General features: G+C 30.0%; 1 protein-coding gene across 1 annotated transcript in view; it reads right to left on the bottom strand.

Annotated features, from left to right (window-relative positions):
• LOC111625090 (protein LTV1 homolog) overlaps positions 1-20738 on the bottom strand; it is a 26411-nt gene extending 5673 nt beyond the window's left edge. Inside the window, exons 1-8 of the mRNA XM_023368121.1 lie at positions 20650-20738; positions 18656-18796; positions 17378-17542; positions 15674-15761; positions 9351-9498; positions 9091-9283; positions 6428-6555; positions 3814-3941 (exon numbers count right to left, since the gene is read on the bottom strand). Of these exons, the coding sequence (XP_023223889.1) occupies positions 3814-3941; positions 6428-6555; positions 9091-9283; positions 9351-9498; positions 15674-15761; positions 17378-17542; positions 18656-18796; positions 20650-20652 (994 nt within the window). The 5' untranslated portion in view covers positions 20653-20738. The remainder of the gene's footprint in view (positions 1-3813; positions 3942-6427; positions 6556-9090; positions 9284-9350; positions 9499-15673; positions 15762-17377; positions 17543-18655; positions 18797-20649) is intronic.
• Positions 20739-21092: the final 354 nt, after the last annotated feature.

Here is a 21092-nt window from a genome sequence, read left to right as displayed (position 1 = left end):
TGCTGAGCTGTTCCGCGACGAAAACAATGTTGAGCAATGGCAATGTCGAATGGTGACACTCGGTAAGTAATCCTACAATTTTTTGTTTATAGCGTAGTTTATACGGATTATTCCCAAAAAATATATACGTATTTTGGAAATGTTGAGTCGGATTAGTCTAGAATCGATTAATTTTATGGAAGAAAATCTTTCAAACAGCCGTAGTCCGTAAACTTGATACGTGTCGGGTTGTGATTGGAAGGATTCGTAAGAAATCGGATTCCTAAAGAATGGAACATATCTCTATCTTATAGGGGGGTCAACTGTACATTATATGGCTCCTATCATGACAAGGTTTGGCTATTCCTGATATATACAATGATAAAATTAGCATAAAGAATGATTTACAAATTGCTTAGAAGTTACTTTACATAAATAACAAACAAATTTTTTATGTATTTAACAAAAGTAATAATAACGTTTTTACATTAGATCATTGATGGTATATTTTAAAAACAGTTAAAAATATAACCTGAAGTAGCCAAATCACAAATAACAACATGCAGTTGTTCATAAAATATATCTTGGTTACTTGACTTTTGGACCATCTCTGTAGTTTGTAGTGAAGAGTAAATGTCTCAAGTAGTATTTGTTTAATTGAAATCATTTAAAACCAGTATTTATTTAAATAAATAATATATATTAATAAATACAGTACATACAGAACAAACTATAGTTGACCCCCCTATAACACTGTAGATACGTTCTGTTCTTTATGAATCCATTTTGTACAAGTCCTTGCCAATCACAGCCCAACACGTGTGCAGTTTATGGACTACGGCTGTTTGAAAGGTTTTCTTCCATAAAATTAATCGATTCCTAGACTAATTCGACTCAACATTTCCAAAATACGTATATTTTTTTGGGAATAATCCGTATAAACTATGCTATAAACAAAAAANTTTGGTGTATTAGACTTATGGTACCTAATTTACATACTGTACAGATGATAGTAAACTCAACTTACTCGCCTAAACTCTCCGTAGCGTGGCGCTGGACAGCGGAAAGTATATATATATAATTATAATAAAGTTACAATAAATTAAGTTAATATATAATTATATATACAGTACCTAATTTATATACAATACTGTACAGATGATAGTAAACTCAATTTACCCGCCTAAACTCTCCGTAGCATTGCGCTGGACGGTGGAAAGTAGTTCGGCTGCCCGATGATGTTTTACCGAATTATAGGAGTTTTTTTACCATGTTTGTATAGATACCGTCGCAATTTTTTCGCCGTCATATAGGAATCCGAACTATAGGAACCTGTATTATAGGGGGGTCGACTGTATTAATGTAAGTTAAATATCAAAAATACTATGGTTTTCCTATGGTTATGGTTATACTATGGTTTTACTATGGAATTCCAAAATTGGAATGTGTAGAACTGAAAATTTTGAAAAATATTTGTAAACTATTTTCCTTTTAGTTCTATTATTGTATTCATAACCTTTAGTGATTTTACATTATTATTGTGTAAGGAACCTAAATTTTGAAACCCATTACAACTTCATGTGAGCAAAACATGTACTGTACACAAGACATGCCACAAAAAGTAAATAAACTAGACATGTGGGATTGCAATGACCTTATTCCAGGAGGATATAAACCCCTTAAAAGCTAGCATCAGAGAAGTGAAGCTACAACTGGCAGTAAGCAGTAACAGAAAAGGATCAGTACTGAAGGTTTTGTTTGTAGGATGAGCAACTTGTCCGTTTGTTGTGGAGATAGCTGATATTCCACTATCCGTGTCTCAGGGACCGCTTGTATACAAGGGTTTTTTGGTATATTAGCACTACTGAGTGTAAGTAGTTTTGAGTTAAATAAACCTAACTTGTGCTTTTGTTTAGATGCTCCGTCATGTCAATCCAAATCTTTCAGCAGCCAGACACTACCTCTGTTTCCCCAACACAACCACAGTTGTCTAGCATTCAGTTCAAGTGCTAACTACCGACTGACCCCTACTTACATTTCTGTAGTGTCCTTCGCATTAGGCCACATAAAGAAATGACATTACAATTGTTTTTCAAACACTTACAATGAAATCTCATTGCATCATTCCTGTTACCTCCATTTCCTATATATTAAACAAGACTATTTTTTCTCACATATATCAGTCACCAAACTATTGTTTTATCATAATCAGTAAAAAATCAAGATCCTGATCAACATTTCTCACATAACATTTTTTAAAATTTGAAAGAATAATTTTGGCAATAGATTGAATGCATGATAATCTTGAATAAGTTCATAAAATCGAGTCATTGTTTGCAACCCCCCACCATATTGTCAGAAGTATATTTAACTCATACACAAATGCCAGAATAACAAAAAATTTTGAAAGATGAGCATTTGAAGCTTTATGTGGCTGCCATAAAGCACACATGCACATCTGTGAATATTTGTGAATTTCATTGAAAAAGAATGGAAAGTGCTTAAAAATTCATTAGGAAACTATTATTTGCAGAATCATTCTTTTCTTTTTCAAATAATGAACTGATATAAAAGCTTGTGCCAGTGTGTTAAAGCCATCAAGTTTGTGCTAAAAGAGAACAAGTTGATCTTGATTGACCAAATAATAAATTTCCTAATGATTTTTTAAGCATTTTTTTTCCCCTTTTTTAATGAACTTCACAGGTATCCACAGATGTATAGTACACGTGTTGTGGCAGCCAAATTAAAACTTCAAATTCTTATAACTTATAATTAAGCAATGTTTTGGAAAAAATGTTTCAGATAAGTTTGTCTGTTTTTGTGTAAAATCATAATATAAAATATAAAGTGGAGTTTCCCATTTAAGAAAATAAAGCTGAACTGTTTTCACTAATTGTAGAGTCATCCGTGATGAAACAATAGAGTCACCTTATGGCCCCTTAAAGTCTAACAATTTTGATGTGATAAATTTTCCTGAAGGATGCATATTTTTTGAATTATTCCAGTGGAGCAATTAAAATGGACCACCCATATACATGGTAGTTCAAAACTATGAGGTCAAACTTTGGGAGCAGATTCCTGGCAGGACAAAAACAAAAATGTTCTATTATAATATGTCCAAAAACACACTGGTGCCAAGACAGATAACACTATTACATAGTCACAAACTGTACAGACAGGACATAATATGGCATATGTATCTCAGGCAGAATTACAACAGATGCTCAAAGTATCCTCATGGGTCTCAATGCAACTAGTCACACATTGCATCTGTTTGCATCTGCAATGAATTAGCACACTCTTTTAAATGTTCTGGCTTGCATCTGAACAGTGTTACAGGCATCCATATGTTGTTCCACAATGTCCACACATTGAGAACTGGCTCAGTCTATATAATACTTTTCAGATGTCTGAAGTAAAAATCAAGAGGGTTAGAATCTGGCAACTGGGTAGACCATACAACAAACACTCTTCAACTGATTCATCTGCTGGGAAACCTTCCCTCTAGATACTGGCAGACAGTGTATTTCAAGACATATATTAATAAAACCATTTTTGTTGTTTGTCCTGTCAGGAATTCAATCAACTCTCAAAGTTTGTCCCCATAGTTTGGAACCATCTGCATATTAATTTCAACTATATAACCATACAAGTTAACTAACATGCCATTTTGGGGCATTTTTATAATCACAGCCCTCCATGGCTCTCAGCCAACTTCATAGTGTGATCAATTAAATTATTAGCTGATGATAACCTGAAACCCTGCACCTAGATATTAAGTCCTTAAGCTGCTCACAGAGTAGAGAGTTAAAAATATAAAAAAAATAAACTCACTTATAATAGATTCACAATCCAGTCTGTTTTCTTTAACCTTTATTATTTCTTCAGTTTCACTGCTACTTTCTTCAACTCCATAATCTTTTTCATCAGAACGCAACTCTTCACGAATGTCTTTTAGAGTACTAAAAATATATTACATTAAATTAAATTAAAAAAATACTTAATATTTTATAATATTATAATAATAAAACATTATAATATGAATAAAATTTGGAATAAATCTATGCTATCAAGTCTCAATTTTGCTGCTTGATGCCAAGACCATAATAGTACTAAATTTTGCTATTACAGCCAACACAAGTATCTTAACCAGGAAGTAATTTTCCAGCTGAATAATCAATGTGATATCATTTTATATAACAACGTTGACTAGATGACTGTTATGTAAGGTATTAGCCTACCATTGTATTGTGGCAAATCTGGATCAAATCCAATTCAGATACTAATAATTCATTGCAGTGTGCAGGTTAAAGAATGTCAATCTCATCCTTTATCCTATTGCAGATTTGCTGATAGAATTAATATGATAATTCCTACTACAGTACTGATAAATCAATTAAATAATTTTTTATGATGTATATTAACTTTATTAATAATTAACATAAAATTCAAATGTTTCTACTTGAAATTTTCACTTTAAGAGTTCATTAGCAGTTAATTAATATAAAATATTTACAATATTTAGGTGAATCGAAACAGATAAGCTTACATCGACATTAACAATACAGAAACTTCTAAAATCCAGCAAAAACAAGCTTTACTAAAATAAAACATGTTTTCAACAATTTTTAAAAGTCATTGTCAGGTTTAAATAGAAAAAATACAGAAAAGATAAAATACAATCTGAAAATAAAGAACATAATGCCATTGGTTGAAATGTAATGTTACATTTTAACCAATCAAATTATAATTTATTTTGTACGTGTTGTTATTTTGTACTACATTCAGTTCTAAATCATACTGTTTGGCATTGAATGATGTATTACACATTGTCAATGCAGATACAGGTTCATATTATTTGAAAATAGTGCAAGTATAGGGAATGCAAATTATTTTAATTAGCTTTCAAGACAAGAATTAGAGTAAGATTATTGTTATTGGACTGTGTTTGCAACCTCCATATTCCTTACCTTATAGAATCAATATTATTGAATAATAACTCTTTTACAGTTATTATTCAACAATAATAACTGTAAAAGAGTTCAAGTTTACTTGTATTGTTGAAATATAAACACATCTGAACTGTACATTATTATCATTTGCTTATAGGAGTCACTCAATCATCTATACACAACCTTGTAAAGAAGCAAAAAGATTTACTGTATTTTCTGGATTGACTGGCATACTTCATATAACCAGGAGAGACAAGCATACTGGTAACCTTGTGGTTTCCAGCATGCAAGTTAAACTGCAACTAAAAAATAAAATTAATCAGATCTAACAAGATTATTTGTCAATTAAATGTTAAAGAAAACATTTTTTGAAGTGCAGTAAAATAATAACATTATAATTTGATTGACTTGAAATCAGGAAGAGAGTTTTCATTTACAAGACAATAAAACAATTAATGGCTTACTGACATTAGTAATAGTAGTAGTTATCCAGTGTGGGCTGCCCTGACCTTAAAAATAACACCTTCCTCTCAAATTTCACACAAAGGGGATGTTAATCAGTGTAATTTAAGTTCCTGCAAGTTTCTGAAATTTAATATATTTATTTTTGCATTTTTGAATCAAATTACATTAAAATAAACATAAAAACACACTTTCTGTATTCTATGAGTAATGTATATTGTTAGAAAGAAGACAAAATGAAGGAATACATAATTGCAGTTTTTGATGTAATGCTGACAGTTTCACAGTTTTAGAATAAAAACTCATTCATTTTTACATAACATATGACATAACTCATTCTTTTTTTATGTACCTTCTAGTGAGATGCATATAACCTCACTTAAAATGGCACGCCAGTTTTTACCATACAGAAATATCTGATTTCATAGTCTCCCCAAACAGACCAACATGCCAGACAATCTGTGAAAATATAGTATTAAACTGAAAAGGTAATATTTTTTATCTTATTTAATGACTTTTTTAATACAGAAAAAGTTTTAACAAAGTTCTTTTGCTGATGTATGAGGTTGCATATAGCTGATTAACTTACTACTGAAGCAGTTAGTTACCTTATAAATTATTTTAACATAAGCTTATAAATAATAAGTTGGATATTTAGATATTTCAAATTCAAAATTTAAAAATATTTCTCAGTTTTTGTGTGTAAAATCTTATTACATTAGATATACTTTTTTGATATTTCTATTATTTTTTATGAACTCCTGCTGTTGATTTGCTAGTTGTTACAACATTGAAATCTCTCACCACACTTTGCTGAGAGATTTCCATGTGAAGTTCTGTTCTATTGAAACTTATCTTATAACACACAACACTTAGATTATAAAATATTTTTTCATTTGTGATAAACAACATACAATATCATCCAAAATATATAAGCAGTTTTCTGTTTGTAAATCATTATTGAAGTTTAATTAATTAATATAATTTTGTATTGATATAATGTATGCTTTTCATCAAAAATTATAAAGAAATACCTTTTCTTTTTCTTTTTTTCATATTCTTCTGCCAACTGAGTAAGAATTTTACTGTTTGGTTGAATATAGCCACAGATTTCTTCATGATCAAGTGTTCCAATTTCATCATCATCATACTGTTCATATAGCTATAACAATACAAAAAAGCATATGTCAGAAATTTTAATGCAATTCACTAGACAATTTTTTATTAAAACTCTTATTTATATTTTAATGAAAATGAAAAATTTTATATTCTGTAAATCATACAAAAATGAAAATTCTAAATAAAAAATTAGAATTTTATGTCTCAAGAAATTTAATCAATAAATAATTACTCCAAGCGTTTGCTAGAATTTTTCCATTTTATAGTTATAAATGAAACAAATTCTAAAAGAAATTAAAAAAAATTTTTTTTTGAAAATTATATAAAAACTACAATTGACTACTAATTTACCATCAGTTTTGTGGCACCAGATGATCCAACTCTCTTTTTAATCTGAATAGATTACAAGAGAATACTTAAAATTCCTACAATTACCAGATTCATCCACTAAATTGTTTTTTCAACTCTTTTCTCATTGCAGACAGACCAATTAATTATATGTGACTATGACTTATGTTTATTTATTAAACTTATATATACTTGTCTAGAGTTACTGTGCATAACAAAGTATGTATAGTAACTCTAGATTAAAGTCTGTAAAGAAATTATACATACACTTAAAATTTGTATATAATTTCACTCAATATTTATTCATTTCAATTTAACAATTAATAAGCTCATTATTATAAATAATGACTCACAAACACAACACATTCATAAATAAAAATATTCAAATTTCTGAGTGATGAATTAATATAAAAATTGCAACCAAATCTGCTTTAAAATAATTATATGTACAATAGTAAATTTGTCTTTTACATAATAATATAATTTCCTTTGTTGTGAATTAGCTTGTAAATCCTCTTAGGCATTGTTTCTGACAAGTATTATTAGTTCATGTAAGTTTATTTTATTTTAACAATTATAAATTGCAACTTTCAGTTCATCAGTGGTTGTGTATAGAGCATTTGAGAAAACAGTGCCCAGACATTTTCCATGTGATTTAACTCTGGACTATTTGAGGGCCAGTCCATTACATCTATTTTTTATTGTTTAAACTAGTTTTTGGTGGATTTAGATACAAGAAAGCAATATCTTGCTGAAATATACACTCATTTTTTCTAATCAGTGGTCCAGATGAAATAAGATTTTCATATAGCATTTTGATATTTTCTGAAGTCATTCTATCACTAATTATCATAATATCTACTTTGCCATTACAAGCAAATGCTGACTCCACCACCTCCCATCTGTCTGATAAATATCCCTTTGGTTGCTTTCTTAAATCATGCCAATAATACCTATTTTTTTTTCATCTGAAAACACCACATTTTTCCATTTGTCAGTCCAACTCATTAATGATTTTGCCCATTCTAATCTGTTTTGTTTGAGATCATTTGTAAGCTTAAGTTTTGTCTTGAGTTTAACATAGGCAACATTATCATTATTTCTGAAAACATTAGCTACTGTTGCATGATAAAAGCCTTTCTATCTATTCACAAAGAGAGAGCGTTTACAAATATCCAATTTCATTACCTGATGACTTGATATCAATTCATCAAGTGTATTAACCTATCCCACATTGAAATATTTTTCTATTGCATGTCACGCTGTGTTGAATTTTTGTTGATGTTAAGCCTAACAAAAATTACATCTTTTTGAAAAAATGATCGTGGCTATTGTATCATCCAAAATTATTTTTTTATTTTGCACAAACAAAATAGATATATTAACAAANAGTATGCTTTTTTAATCTATTGTCTGGGTTTCTGCCAGTTTCACCTATATAAATTTTATTATTAAATTATTCATTGTCCTAATATTCACAGGGCATGACACAAGGTATGTCAGAAATCCCTGGGATTTCTGACATACCTTGTGTCATGCCCTGTGAATATTAGGACAATGAATAATTTAATAATAAAATTTATATAGGTGAAACTGGCAGAAACCCAGACAATAGATTAAAAAAGCATACTAATGCTTTAAAATATAATTATGAAAACTGTAATAGTCCATCATTATAAAACTGAAGGTTACAAGATAGATATAGAAAATATAAAACTAATTGAAAGAAAATCTAAATATACAGAATAAGCTAAAGCAAAATCCATTCCCAATTCATCAATATTTTCAATTTACAAAAATAATCCAATTCTCTAAAAAGTAATAATCAAACAAGAATGTTATTCGTTATATTACTTACAACTTTGAAGAATTTTTATAATTAAATATATTGTAATAATTGCATATATGTTTAAAAATACAAATAAACAAATAAAGAAAAACAGACACAACAGATGAGTTGGAGATTGCATATACGAGAAAAAGATTTTAAACTAATAATAAGAGAAAATTTTTGATAATCTTTTAGAATATTCTGTATCCTTTCAGAATTAAAAAATTTTGCTAAATTGCCTTCTTTAGCATCAATTTTTAAATAATAAAATGAAATTATTAATAAACAATAGCTGACAGATTCATTTTAAAGGCCTTACTATATTTTTGTTGTTAATTCTACAAATATCATAATTTACTAATTAATCTTTTTTAAAAAAAATTTGTTTTTATTTCTTACCTTTTCAAATCTATCATCCAAAAACTGTAATTGTTCACTTCTTGGTAAATTAGATGAAGTTAATGAATAATTTGTAAATCTAGATCGCGTTTCTTCTTCAATAAAAGAATTATGTCTATCAAAAAAGTCATCATTTTCTTGAAATTCTGCTTCATCAGATGGGATATCGTCAAAATTTTCCATTTCGTCATCTCTGTAAAATTTATTTAAAAATGATTAAGTATTACATTAATGTCTTAGTTCAGTTATACAGTTATTACCCTTCTCTTCCTTCAGTGAGTTCTTCATCACTGTCGACATTATTAGCTATTGTAATAAAATCATCATCCAATTCATTCTCGGGATCGTCAAAATTAAAATCATCATCTAATGCTGCAACAATATCTGGATCCCAATCTGGTCTTGGTCCTATAATGAAAAAAATATATATAAATAGCAAATAACAGAAACAAATAAACATACACTTAAATAATTTATTAAAATAGAGAAATTAAACAAACAATATAATAAAATTATATGTCAAAAACACTACTAAATTTAGCCTTAAAGAAATTACAAATAGATACTCTTTATTTCAATTTTTGTATTCACTTATTAATTTCTTTCTTATTAGCAGAAAATTCTGAACATTTTTAACATTTTATCATCTTCCTTAACTTTTTAAACACACCACATAAGTGTGTGTACATACTGAGCCTTTTCAGACAAATAACTATTAGAATAGTGTATAATCATAATGACATTATGCACAGAAAATAATCATATATAACTAACTGTTTTAATTATACATATATTAAAGATAGTTTAAAGTCTTCATATATTATAAATTTTAATGAATTAATAATTTAAATATATTTTATCATAGATTCAATTCTTTCTTCCTTCTAGAATTTCTAAATTAGTAATAAATATGAGAATATACTTGTTCTAGAACACTTTGTAAAAATGGTAATCGTCTGAAATATATATTTTTAGAACGACTTTGTCTTTTAATTTTGTAAAATAGTAATAAATAGTTTAAAATATCAGATTATCACACCTGTACAGGAGAGAACAACAGGTACTATAAGCACCCTATCCATCCTCCACAGATGCCTTATTTCCTGGGCGAGTTCTGTATACTTGCTAATTTTTTCAGTGCATGTGTTTTGTACATTGTGAGTGTTTGGAATGGCTATGTCTATAATGTATGTGATTTTATTGTGTTTGTCAATGAGTGTGATGTCTGGTCTGTTGTGGTAAATTGTTTTATCTGTGATTATGGCTCTGTCGTAATACATTTTGTGCGTGTTATTTTCCAATACTGTCTGTGGAATATACTTGTAGTATGGTTCGTGGATGTCTGCCAATTTGTGTTTCTTTGCAAGCTCTTGGTGTATTATATTTGCTACTTGATTGTGTCTATGTAAGTAATCTGTCTGTGCCAAGAGCTTGCAACCAGAAGTGATGTGTTGTATAGTTTCTGGCATGATGTGACATTTTCTGCTTGTGTCATTTGTGAGTGTTGTATCTTTGAGTATGTGTTTTCTGTAGTTTTTAGTATTTATGACCTGATTATTATTATTATTATTACTATACATAGAAGCTTCTATCATTTTATTACAGGTCTCTAAGTAATATATAAATATGTATTCGTGTGGTATCACACCTGTACAGGAGAGAACAACAGGTACTATAAGCACCCTATCCATCCTCCACAGATGCCTTATTTCCTGGGCGAGTTCTGTATACTTGCTAATTTTTTCAGTGCATGTGTTTTGTACATTATGAGTGTTTGGAATGGCTATGTCTATAATGTATATGATTTTATTGTGTTTGTCAATGAGTGTGATGTCTGGTCTGTTGTGGTAGATTGTTTTATCTGTGACTAGCAGATCCCACCATGCGTTGTTGTGGCTCAAAATGTATCTATTATAAATTTATAACACGTCCCCCGTGGGGGGGAATTTTTCGAAAAATTTCTTTTTAGTGTACATTCTCTTGACGTACCCTATTAAAACGCAATCAAAAACACAAAAACCCACATCTAAAATAGTGTAATAGAAGCAGAGTTCTTTACGGTAAGCCTTAATCCCGTCCATCTCCCGGGGAGATTTCGACATGTATATTATATAAAAACACGTGCATATTCGAATGCAGCGTTGTGTCAAAATTTCAAAGGAATCGGTAGGAACAAATGAACATTACATTTTTATTTATATAAATAGATAGAAGATGATCCGCTTTAGTTCATTTTCACAGAAAAGCATAATGCCTCACAGAAAAGCAAACTTAAGGCGTCGTACTCGTAGCGCCATCTGTTGGGCATAAAAGCCTTAACCCTAGACGATATCATTTAATTTATATGAATGATTTAACGGAATAATATACAGCCTATGTCCACCCTGAAGTTCCATTCTAAATATTGGTGAAAGAATTTTTGAAATCGTATGAGTAGTTTCCGAGATTACCTGCTGCAAACAAACTTACATACAAACATTACCTCTTTATAATATTAGTATAGATTATGGCTCTGTTGTAGTACATTTTGTGCATGTTGTTTTCCAATACTGTCTGTGGAATATACTTGTAGTATGGTTTGTGAATGTGTACCAATTTGTGTTTCTTTGCAAGTTCTTGGTGTATTATATTTGCTACTTGATTGTGTCTATGTAAGTAATCTGTCTGTGACAAGAGTTTGCAACCAGAAGTGATGTGTTGTATAGTTTCTGGCATGATGTGACATTTTCTGCATGTGTCATTTGTGAGTGTTGTATCTTTGAGTATGTGTTTTCTGTAGTTTTTAGTATTTATGACCTGATCCTGTATGGCAATCATGAATCCTTCCGTATCCCCAAAGAGGCATCCCCGATCTAACCAGCTGTTTGACGCAGTTCTGTCAACAAAATCCTGGGCCAGGTCATAAGGATGCCTGCCATGGAGTGCCTTTCGAGCCCATGATTGCTTAATGGTGTCTATGATTTTTATATTTTGTGTCAAGTCTGTATGATGTGAGTGTCAGTTTAATGATGTGTTATTTGAGTCTGCTTTATGTAACTGTGATGTTTCTTGTTTCCTGTAGAAAAACTCTCGCAGGGACTGTATTTGTTTGTAGTGAAGGTTAACTATGTCAATCAGGCCATGTCCGCCATCTTTACGTGGAAGGGTTAATCTTTCTGTGGTGGATTTAGGATGATGTTGTTTATACTTAGTAAGCGTTGTTCTTGTTTTCCTTTGGAGTTGCTTGAGATCTGTGTGAGTCCAATGTATAATTCCAAAGAGTATGTGAGTACTGGGATGACATATGTGTTTATTGCTTTAATTGTGTTCTGAGGATAGCATTTAACCTATTTTGATATTCTTTAATTAATCTTTGCTTTATTTGTGTATGTTCTGTTAGTTTGGCCTGTTGGAATCCTAAATACTTGTAGAACTCACCCTCTTCTATGTATTCAATAATGTCCCCATTCCCAAGTGCAAAATCTTCTTTCTTCAGGACTCCTTTTTTCTATGTGAACTGTTTTGCATTTGTCTACGCCAAACTCCATTTATATGTCCTTGGTGTATGAATGTGTGATTTGTAGGAATTGAAGAAGTTGTTTTTGTGTGGATGCATAAAGTTTTATGTCGTCCATGTACATGAGATGTGACAACGTAAACTGTGTTGTTTTTTCATGTCTGATATTGTAGCCATATTGCGTGTTGTTTAACATGTTGGATAACGGGTTCAGGGCTCCTTGAAAAATTCCTCACCTAATGAATATTTCGTTTGTTTGTATGGAAGCGTTACTAACCCTGATATGTAGTGTTGTTCTCCAGTGCTGCATAGTGTTTTCGAAGAATGCAATGAGTGATGGATGTATTTTGTACATGTGTAGAATATGTAACAGCCAACTGTGTGGAACACTGTCGAATGCTTTTCTGTAGTCTATATATGCCATGTGTATGTTTCTGTGTTGTTTGTGTGCTTGCCGTAGAATGATTGAATCTATGAGTAACTGTTCTTTGCATTCCATGATTTCTACAGCAACCTTTTTGTTGTTCTGTAAGAATGTTGTATTCTTCAACATGTTTGTATATTTTGTTTGCGATACAGGATGTCAATAATTTGTAGTGTTGGAAGACATGTAATTGGTCTATATTGTGTAGGGTCTGTAGTGTTGTCGTTTTTACGTTTCATGTAGGTAATGCCCTGAGTAAGAAATTTTGGCATGTCTTGTGGATTGATGATGATGTGTGTTAGATGTTTAGCTAGTTCCTGGTGCAGTGATGTAAACTTTTTGTACCAGAAATTGTGAATGTTGTCTACACCAGGTGTCCTCCAGTTGTGTGTTCTGTTAACAGCATAGCGGATGTCATGTATGTTTATTTCAGCACAGAGTATAGTTGGTATGTTGTGCAAGTTTCTGTTCTCCTCCTTGATCCAACCCGCATCAGCATTGTGTGTAACAGCATTGGACCAAAGAGAAGACCAATAAGTTGTGAGTTCTTCTTCTGTTGGTGTGCCACTGAGCTATGTATCAGTGTTTGTTTTGGTACTGATTTGTCTGTAGAAAAGTTTTTCATTGTTTGTGAATAATTTATTTTGTTGTTTTCATAGTGTACATGTTTTGTATCATTTGAGTCTACGTGCTTTGGCTGCGTTTCTGTTTTAGTGTATTGATGTATTCTGTAATGTGTGTGTTGTGATGTTCATGTTTTGTGTGTGCTGTGATGTTCATGTTTTGTGTGTGTTTTGATTTTCTTGAAAATGTTTTTGAGTTGTTTCTTTAATTTGGGTGTTATGTTGTTTTTAGTGTATTGTGTCAGCCTGCCTAATTGCTGTCTAATGTCATTTACTTGTGTTTCTATTCTTCTCTGCCAGGCAGACTTGTGGTAGAATTGTGTTTTGTGTGTGTCTATCTACGATTGTATTTTCAGACCATGGTGTATTACTACTGTGACTGTCCCAGCATAAACTAATGCATGAATGTCTGAGAGTGTAGAAATTGAATGAATGTAGTGTGGTAGTAAGTGAGTGTTTACATAATTTAGTGTTTTTCCTACTTCCTTTGACATGTTGATTTTTGGTATTCGTGGTCTTTGTGTGGGATATGTATCAGTATATTTAGTGAGTTTCCTGAAATATAAGTGAGAATGTATTAACTAATTCTATGTCTATGTTATCAGTGACAGATGAGGAAGTGCTTGTAGTACTATTAGTGGTAGTTATTGTATGTGCTATTATCAATGCTTGTTGCTGGATTATCCTGACAGGTTATGTGATCTTCATTAATAATGTTAAATGTTTCTGTCTGTTGATGTATTTGATCAGCAACCTGTTGTTTGATAAGTTCAAGTGTTGTTTGTGGGATAAGGTTGTTGTGTATAATTGTTCTTTTTTTGATCGATAACCCTTTGTTCGGTGACAGTGAGGTGAGGATATTGTTGTGTAATCTATGGTGTGGTTGTTGTCTGTATGCTGTCATGTTTGTTTCGAGTTTTGTGATTGCGTAATAAGTACAGATGATACAATCGTTCATTTCTATTGTCCATTTCATCCTTTGGCATGGTTTTCCAGCCTTTGTGGTCTGTGATGCATTGCCATAGAAACACCAAGGCTAGGTTGGTTCCTCACATCTGTTGAGGGCATTGTAGTAGCCATGCTTGGGCCGGTGCTGCTTTCACCACAAGTAACCAAAGGAGACTGTGGCCGATTTTTCAAATGTGAGCCTCTGCCGAACCCACAAATGCAGACCTTGTTAATTCGGGCTACATCCGAGGCGGTATCACACTTTGATCTGTTACTACCGTGATAAAAATCTCCACGGAATGTGGGTGTGGTCACTCTTAGCTTCATTTCTCCCCATAGACCTTACTGGCATGGATGTCCCTACCAGGAGCTTGTGCTCCAGCCTGCATTGCTCTATGGTTCAGTAAAATTACTGGGTTCTCCCATCACAACCAGGTGGCCAAGGGAGAACTATTATTATTATTATTATTATTATGTTGGGTTTTGTGAGTTATACTTGGTTCACACCAGTGGCTGTATACTATGCCGGACCAAAGTAGTCAAGGCATAGCAACCAAAACAAAACTAAAATTAAATAAGTGTGTCAGTGTGTGTGTGTCTGTATTCAGGAATTATTATTATTATTATATCTATTTTAGTAATAATATTTGTAAATTTTTCATTATTTATGAATTTATTTATTTTCCAATAGAGTTTATGTGATCAAAACATCAAAAATTTTATTTGTACAGTATAACTTCATTAAAGTGTTGATTTTATTTTGTGGATTTGTGGAGTTCTGTTATGTTTGTTAATTTTCCCACAGATTTTCATAAATTTACCACTAATCTCTCTATAGTGAACCTCTATACCAAAATGGCAAAAATTTAGTTCCTTCCATTTTACTGTATTTAAATGTCAGTGCAATTTACAAACCATAAATTCACAATATTAATTTTGAGGCCATATTCATTCTGTATTCTGTCTTTCAGTAGTGATTGGTTTTATATAAACTTAATTTACATGAGACCAAAATTATGTCATTCTTCTGAAGCAAAAAAAAAGCAATATAAAGATGAATTATATCTAGAAGTTTTAATATATATGAAATACCTTTTATAGAAACAACTTTATTTAAAAGACCAACTTTCTCTTCTACGGTAGATTGAAATACTGAAGAAGGCAACTTTAATCTGCTCTCCTATTATTGATAAAATGGATAAGAAAGTTTTAATCTATATTCAAAATATAAATATATTTAAATATTCAAAACAATGTTTACCATTGTTTTGAATTGAAAAATTCAAATTTATTTCCAGTTCATCCAAATAATTTCCCTAACTGACATTGAAACACTACAAAGCTCCTATTTAAGATACTTATCAATGCATAATTTTGACATATGAGGTCAAGGACATTTGTAAGGAGTAATGCAATAAATAAGTTTTTACAGTCATACTATTAGGAATTTTATATAAACTGCATTTTCTTTAATATATGTAGACAGCAATGAAAATGATATAATGGTACTATATATTTTATATTATAATATTACTGTATAAAACTGGAAAAATAATGAAATGAATAAATGAGATTTTGAATCTGGTCTGGTTTTGAAGAATAAAGTTGTAAGATTGCACTGAAATTTTATGATAAAAATCAGTAAACTGCATAACCTTGATAGAAAAGAGACATATCTGAAATAAATGCATAAATGAATAATGTTTATTAATGCATCTTTCAACATTTTTCAGCATTTTTTCACACAAGTGCTCTTAATGAATTTATAATATCAGAATTACTCAATTCAGATACTATAATGAGTACTAAAGAAAAGTATTCATTTTAGAAAGAATTCAAATATATTGGACTTCAAACTCGCATTTGAGTTATAATTCCAAGTCCAATGTATTCAAAAAACACGGTTTCGAAGACAACATAGAAATTACAACATAGAAATTCAAATATACTTTTTAGATACCAGGATATGGCTGTAAATATATAAAAAATGATGTTAAAATAAAAATATCACATATTTTTTCCTCCTTAGATCTTTTTGTTTTGACAATATAGAACAAATTAACTATTTATTCATTAATCTAAAGTTACTGTAAACCCAAGTTATCCAATATTTAAAATGTAATTATAATTTTTCTTTAATAAGTATTGTGTTTTTTTTTTATCAGAATCTATTTAATACATTCAATACTATTTTTGGATTCTTTTAACACATCTGCTGCCAGTTAATGCAATTTTGCATCACTCAGACACTGGAAGTTCTTTGATATATTACACATGTTATTTTTCAGATGTAATTTATTACTATTTGGAAGTGTAAGAAACATTTTAGGTGCCAATGATTCCATTTCATTACATCACACAATTCCATATAGATTGCTTGAAATGAAATAAGTTTTTTTATAATTTGTGTACAACAGTAACATATTTTATGAAAAAAAATGAATTGGAATATTTGGTGCATCTTTCTTTTCAGTGGCGACAGCTAAACTGTTAATAATGCTCGTTATGGTTTGGTACAGACACTATAATAGGGAAGTTATTTAGTAAAGAATGGGGCCTAACACTAAGAATATTCAGACTTCAAGATCCAACCAAATTTAAACCTAAGACCTACAGAGTGACAGAAATTTCCCTTATCCCCTTCAGCTATCTCATTTGATAACAATTTATGTTTAAAAATATTTCATATGTTGAAAAATTTCATGAAGTATTAAATAACTATTTAGATAACAGTAAAATCATTTGTGATTATTTCATAATTCAATAATAAATCTAAATTTTCATAAAAATATATACCTTGACTTCCATCTGATACTCATCATTGGATATTCTCACTCTTTCCAAAACTGGTTCCCAGTCAGGTACTAAATCAACATCTTTCAAATGTTGCAAATAGTCATAATCATCATCAAAATAGACTCCAAACTTTCTTTCTTGTTCTTTCCTTTTTTGATAATCTGTCTAAATGAATAATTAATATAAATGACTCAAATTTCTATACTGCATTAAACAATTTAATCATTTAATAAAATAAAAATAATAATTGATGTATAAAAATATTACTTTTAATATAAAGTCTTATTTAATAAATATAAAGTGACCAAAAATGTTAGTGATTAATGTGTTTTTGCAGTGTATGAATATTTTTGAGTTGAATATAGAATATAGTGGTATCTGGTTTGCATGATAAATATAAGATTAAAGATTTTTTAATTGTATAGTACATATACATGGTCATTAAAAAGATATCCATGATTTTAATGTCAAATAGTTTCTTTTTGGTAACTGTCTGTGTGTGTGATTACAGTCACAATGTTTGAGATGCATTCAATGATAGGTTCCCTGATTGCTGGATTGGATGAAGTGGTTTTATTATGTACTTGTCCAGCAAGAAGTCCTATCTGATTCATCTAAACTTTTAACATTTTGGCCTATTTATAGACCAAAATGCTAAATTTCCAATAATCTATTGTTTGTTCTGTTAATCTTTTAAATTTAAGTGATTAAAGCAATTGTTTAAATATAAAATAAAGCAATTTCTTTAATAAATGAACAGCTTGTAAATTACACATCCATGTTAGAACAAATGGCACTACTACTAACAAATATACAATGCAAATTTCTAAATGAAATTTATTTATTTATTTATAATTATTAAATTTAACAAGAGATGATTGCCTAACTGCCTACCTCTTGCCAAATTACTCAGTAATTATTTAGACTTAATGGCTTGATATAGGAATTTGACTGTTTCATGTTTGAAGTAATTAATGAGTTGGTTGTATTTATTATACACAATGTGAATGAAAAAAAAAATGAAGACTGAACCTAAGACTTTCTAATCAGGGAATGCAAAAGTTTTAATTTCATTGCATTTGTGATTAAAAACTGGTAAATCAATTTATTAAATATTTTATCTTGTATAACAAGATGAGGAATAAAATAAAACAGTTTGTTGCATCAAATTCTAGTAAACTGAGTATTCATAAATTAGAGGCACAATGCATTTTAAATATTAAGAAAATGCTTATATATATATATATATAAAGCATTTAAAATAAAATTAGCTCTTACTTTTGTTTCTTTTGAAGATGACTGTAACAAAACATGTTTTGGTGCTGTTTCATCAGCCTGAAGTGGATCTTTCTGACTACGATGAACCAAATGAAAAGTTACTGCCTTCTTTTTATCAATAAATTTCTTCTTTTTTGTAGGCTAGATGTAAATGTAAATTTTATTATTATTATTTGATATTATAATATCATATAAACAATACTAAATAGATAATTACAAATAAATTTTAATAATTTTAGAAACTTCATTTTTATATAAAATTAGCAAACAATGCACAGAAAAATTCATTCTTATCCATATAACACTTATTTATGTTTTAAAAAATAATATATATAAAACTTAATATTTTATAATCATGTGACTGTGACAAAACAGTAAGAACATTACACAGTAAAGCTGATTAACTCTTTATTACTGAAACCTTCATTTATTTTATTTTATTGACATGCAGTCCCAGAGACCACAGTCAGAAAATTGTTAATAATGGACATTATAGATATTTAATACATGTTTATTTAATTTGTTTGTATTGTCTAGAACAGTGTTGCTCAACATTGGCGATACTGCCCCCATGTGAGCAATTTTCCATGTTGAGAGGGCGATTAGTAACAATTTATATTTTGGGGGGTGAAAAACAAATTTCTGGGCGATATAGTAAAACATTATATTAAGAATAATTAGATATTTTATTCGTTATATCATACAATAATTAAACAAATAACACTACACTAGTCACTAGTCTATTCGATGCAGTACGAATTTGGCATTAGCCTTGGCCCTCGGCATCGGAATTTTGAAGTAAAGGAGGCGACGGTTCGTTACAGGTTGAGAAACACTGGTCTAGAACATACATCATTCATCACAACATGAAATTCCTGTTTTGTTACACATAGTATATAAATAATAGAATAATTTGTTACAAATAGTATTAAATAAATGAAAGTAAAAGCAAATTTTAGAAAGAAAATGCAAATGATTAGAAAAACCATCCTTAAATAAAAACTAAACATCAGAATTGCAATTTGTTTGTCTTAAATTATTGGCAAAGGTTTAGTACTTCAAAAATTTTGCTGAAGAATTTAAATGTAAATAAAACTTCTGTACATGGTCCATCCACTATTTCTTTCAAACAATTTGCTGCAGAGAATACATTTCAGAGGTTTTTATTTTGCTTGTCCAGGTGAAAAAAAATCAAAATTTTTTACCGTGTCAACATAATGTCCAGTTGAACAGTTTTAAAAATATTTATTTTATTGTTCTACAGTTTTGTAAAGGTGAACACTTTTGAAAAAGTGACAACTCTGAATGACATACAACTGTTGAATTGAAATGCAACTCATATCATAAACCAGAAGCGTCCCAGAATGCTTATGAACATTCCAGGAAGGAAAATTGTTTCGAAAAATAGTTCCAGATTTTTTCATTTTCCCCATTTTTCAAGTTTTTCCCCATTTAACAGGGTATTCAAAATTCCAGACAAACTGATTTCGGGGAGACTATCTTGCAAAGGATCTCATGTAGTCCATCAAATCCTTTGATATATTTACTTCTACGGACATGATCTACAGCTCTAATAAAATTCCAAATGACTCATTCAGCAATGCATTTGTATACATTTGAATTAAACGATTAGTGTTTGTGATTTCACGATATTGGTAGTAGAAAAGCCATAAAAAAAAAAAAAAAACGAATTCGTCAGTATTTATATTTTCTAATTTTCTTTGTTATGTCCTAGAATTTTTTTAAATAAAATTTTCATTAAGTGGCGAATAACTGTATCGTTTTTAGTTATTAAAAAGAGAGTGTAATCTAATTATTATTGCATAGCGACTTCCTAAAACTAGATAATTACAGTCTTTAAATTCAAACACTTTACATGTGATCCAGACACGTGGTCGACCAAATGAACTGACATAAAATTGATTTAAAATCTTACAAATTTTACTTTGTTTTATTGTTACATTTAACACTTAGTATACAAATGACTATCTTACCATGCTGATGACGTAGAACTAGTATAAATAATACAATTAAAGAAAATGTTGATACACCATTAACATGTTACAGAATAAATAAAAGTGTTGCCAGCTTTTTACAAAATAATTAGTCACGTGATATCTTACGTATCAACTAAATATTAATTTATTAATTTTGAAAGTGAAAAAGTAATAATATTGATTTGTCCAAAATTATGATTTCATATAAATTAAAATTTTTATTACGAATATTTTTTTTTGTCTCCTCGCCTTGAGCGCACTAAAAAAATATTTTCAGCAGTTCCATTAGGAATTCGGCTAAGCCACAGTGCGGCGGGCGAATGGTAACAAATCGAGTAAATATATCCGAACGGACCATCCCCGAAAAATTCGTGAAATTTTTTTGATTTTTCTAAATTCCTAAACGATAATATACCGCCTTGAGCGCTAGGGAAATCCAC

The sequence above is a fragment of the Centruroides sculpturatus genome, unplaced genomic scaffold (genome assembly GCF_000671375.1).
Source record: "Centruroides sculpturatus isolate CEXI.00-Female unplaced genomic scaffold, Cexi_2.0 scaffold77, whole genome shotgun sequence".
NCBI classification, from domain to species: domain Eukaryota; kingdom Metazoa; phylum Arthropoda; class Arachnida; order Scorpiones; family Buthidae; genus Centruroides; species Centruroides sculpturatus.
This window is presented reverse-complemented; position numbering and strand designations above follow the sequence as displayed.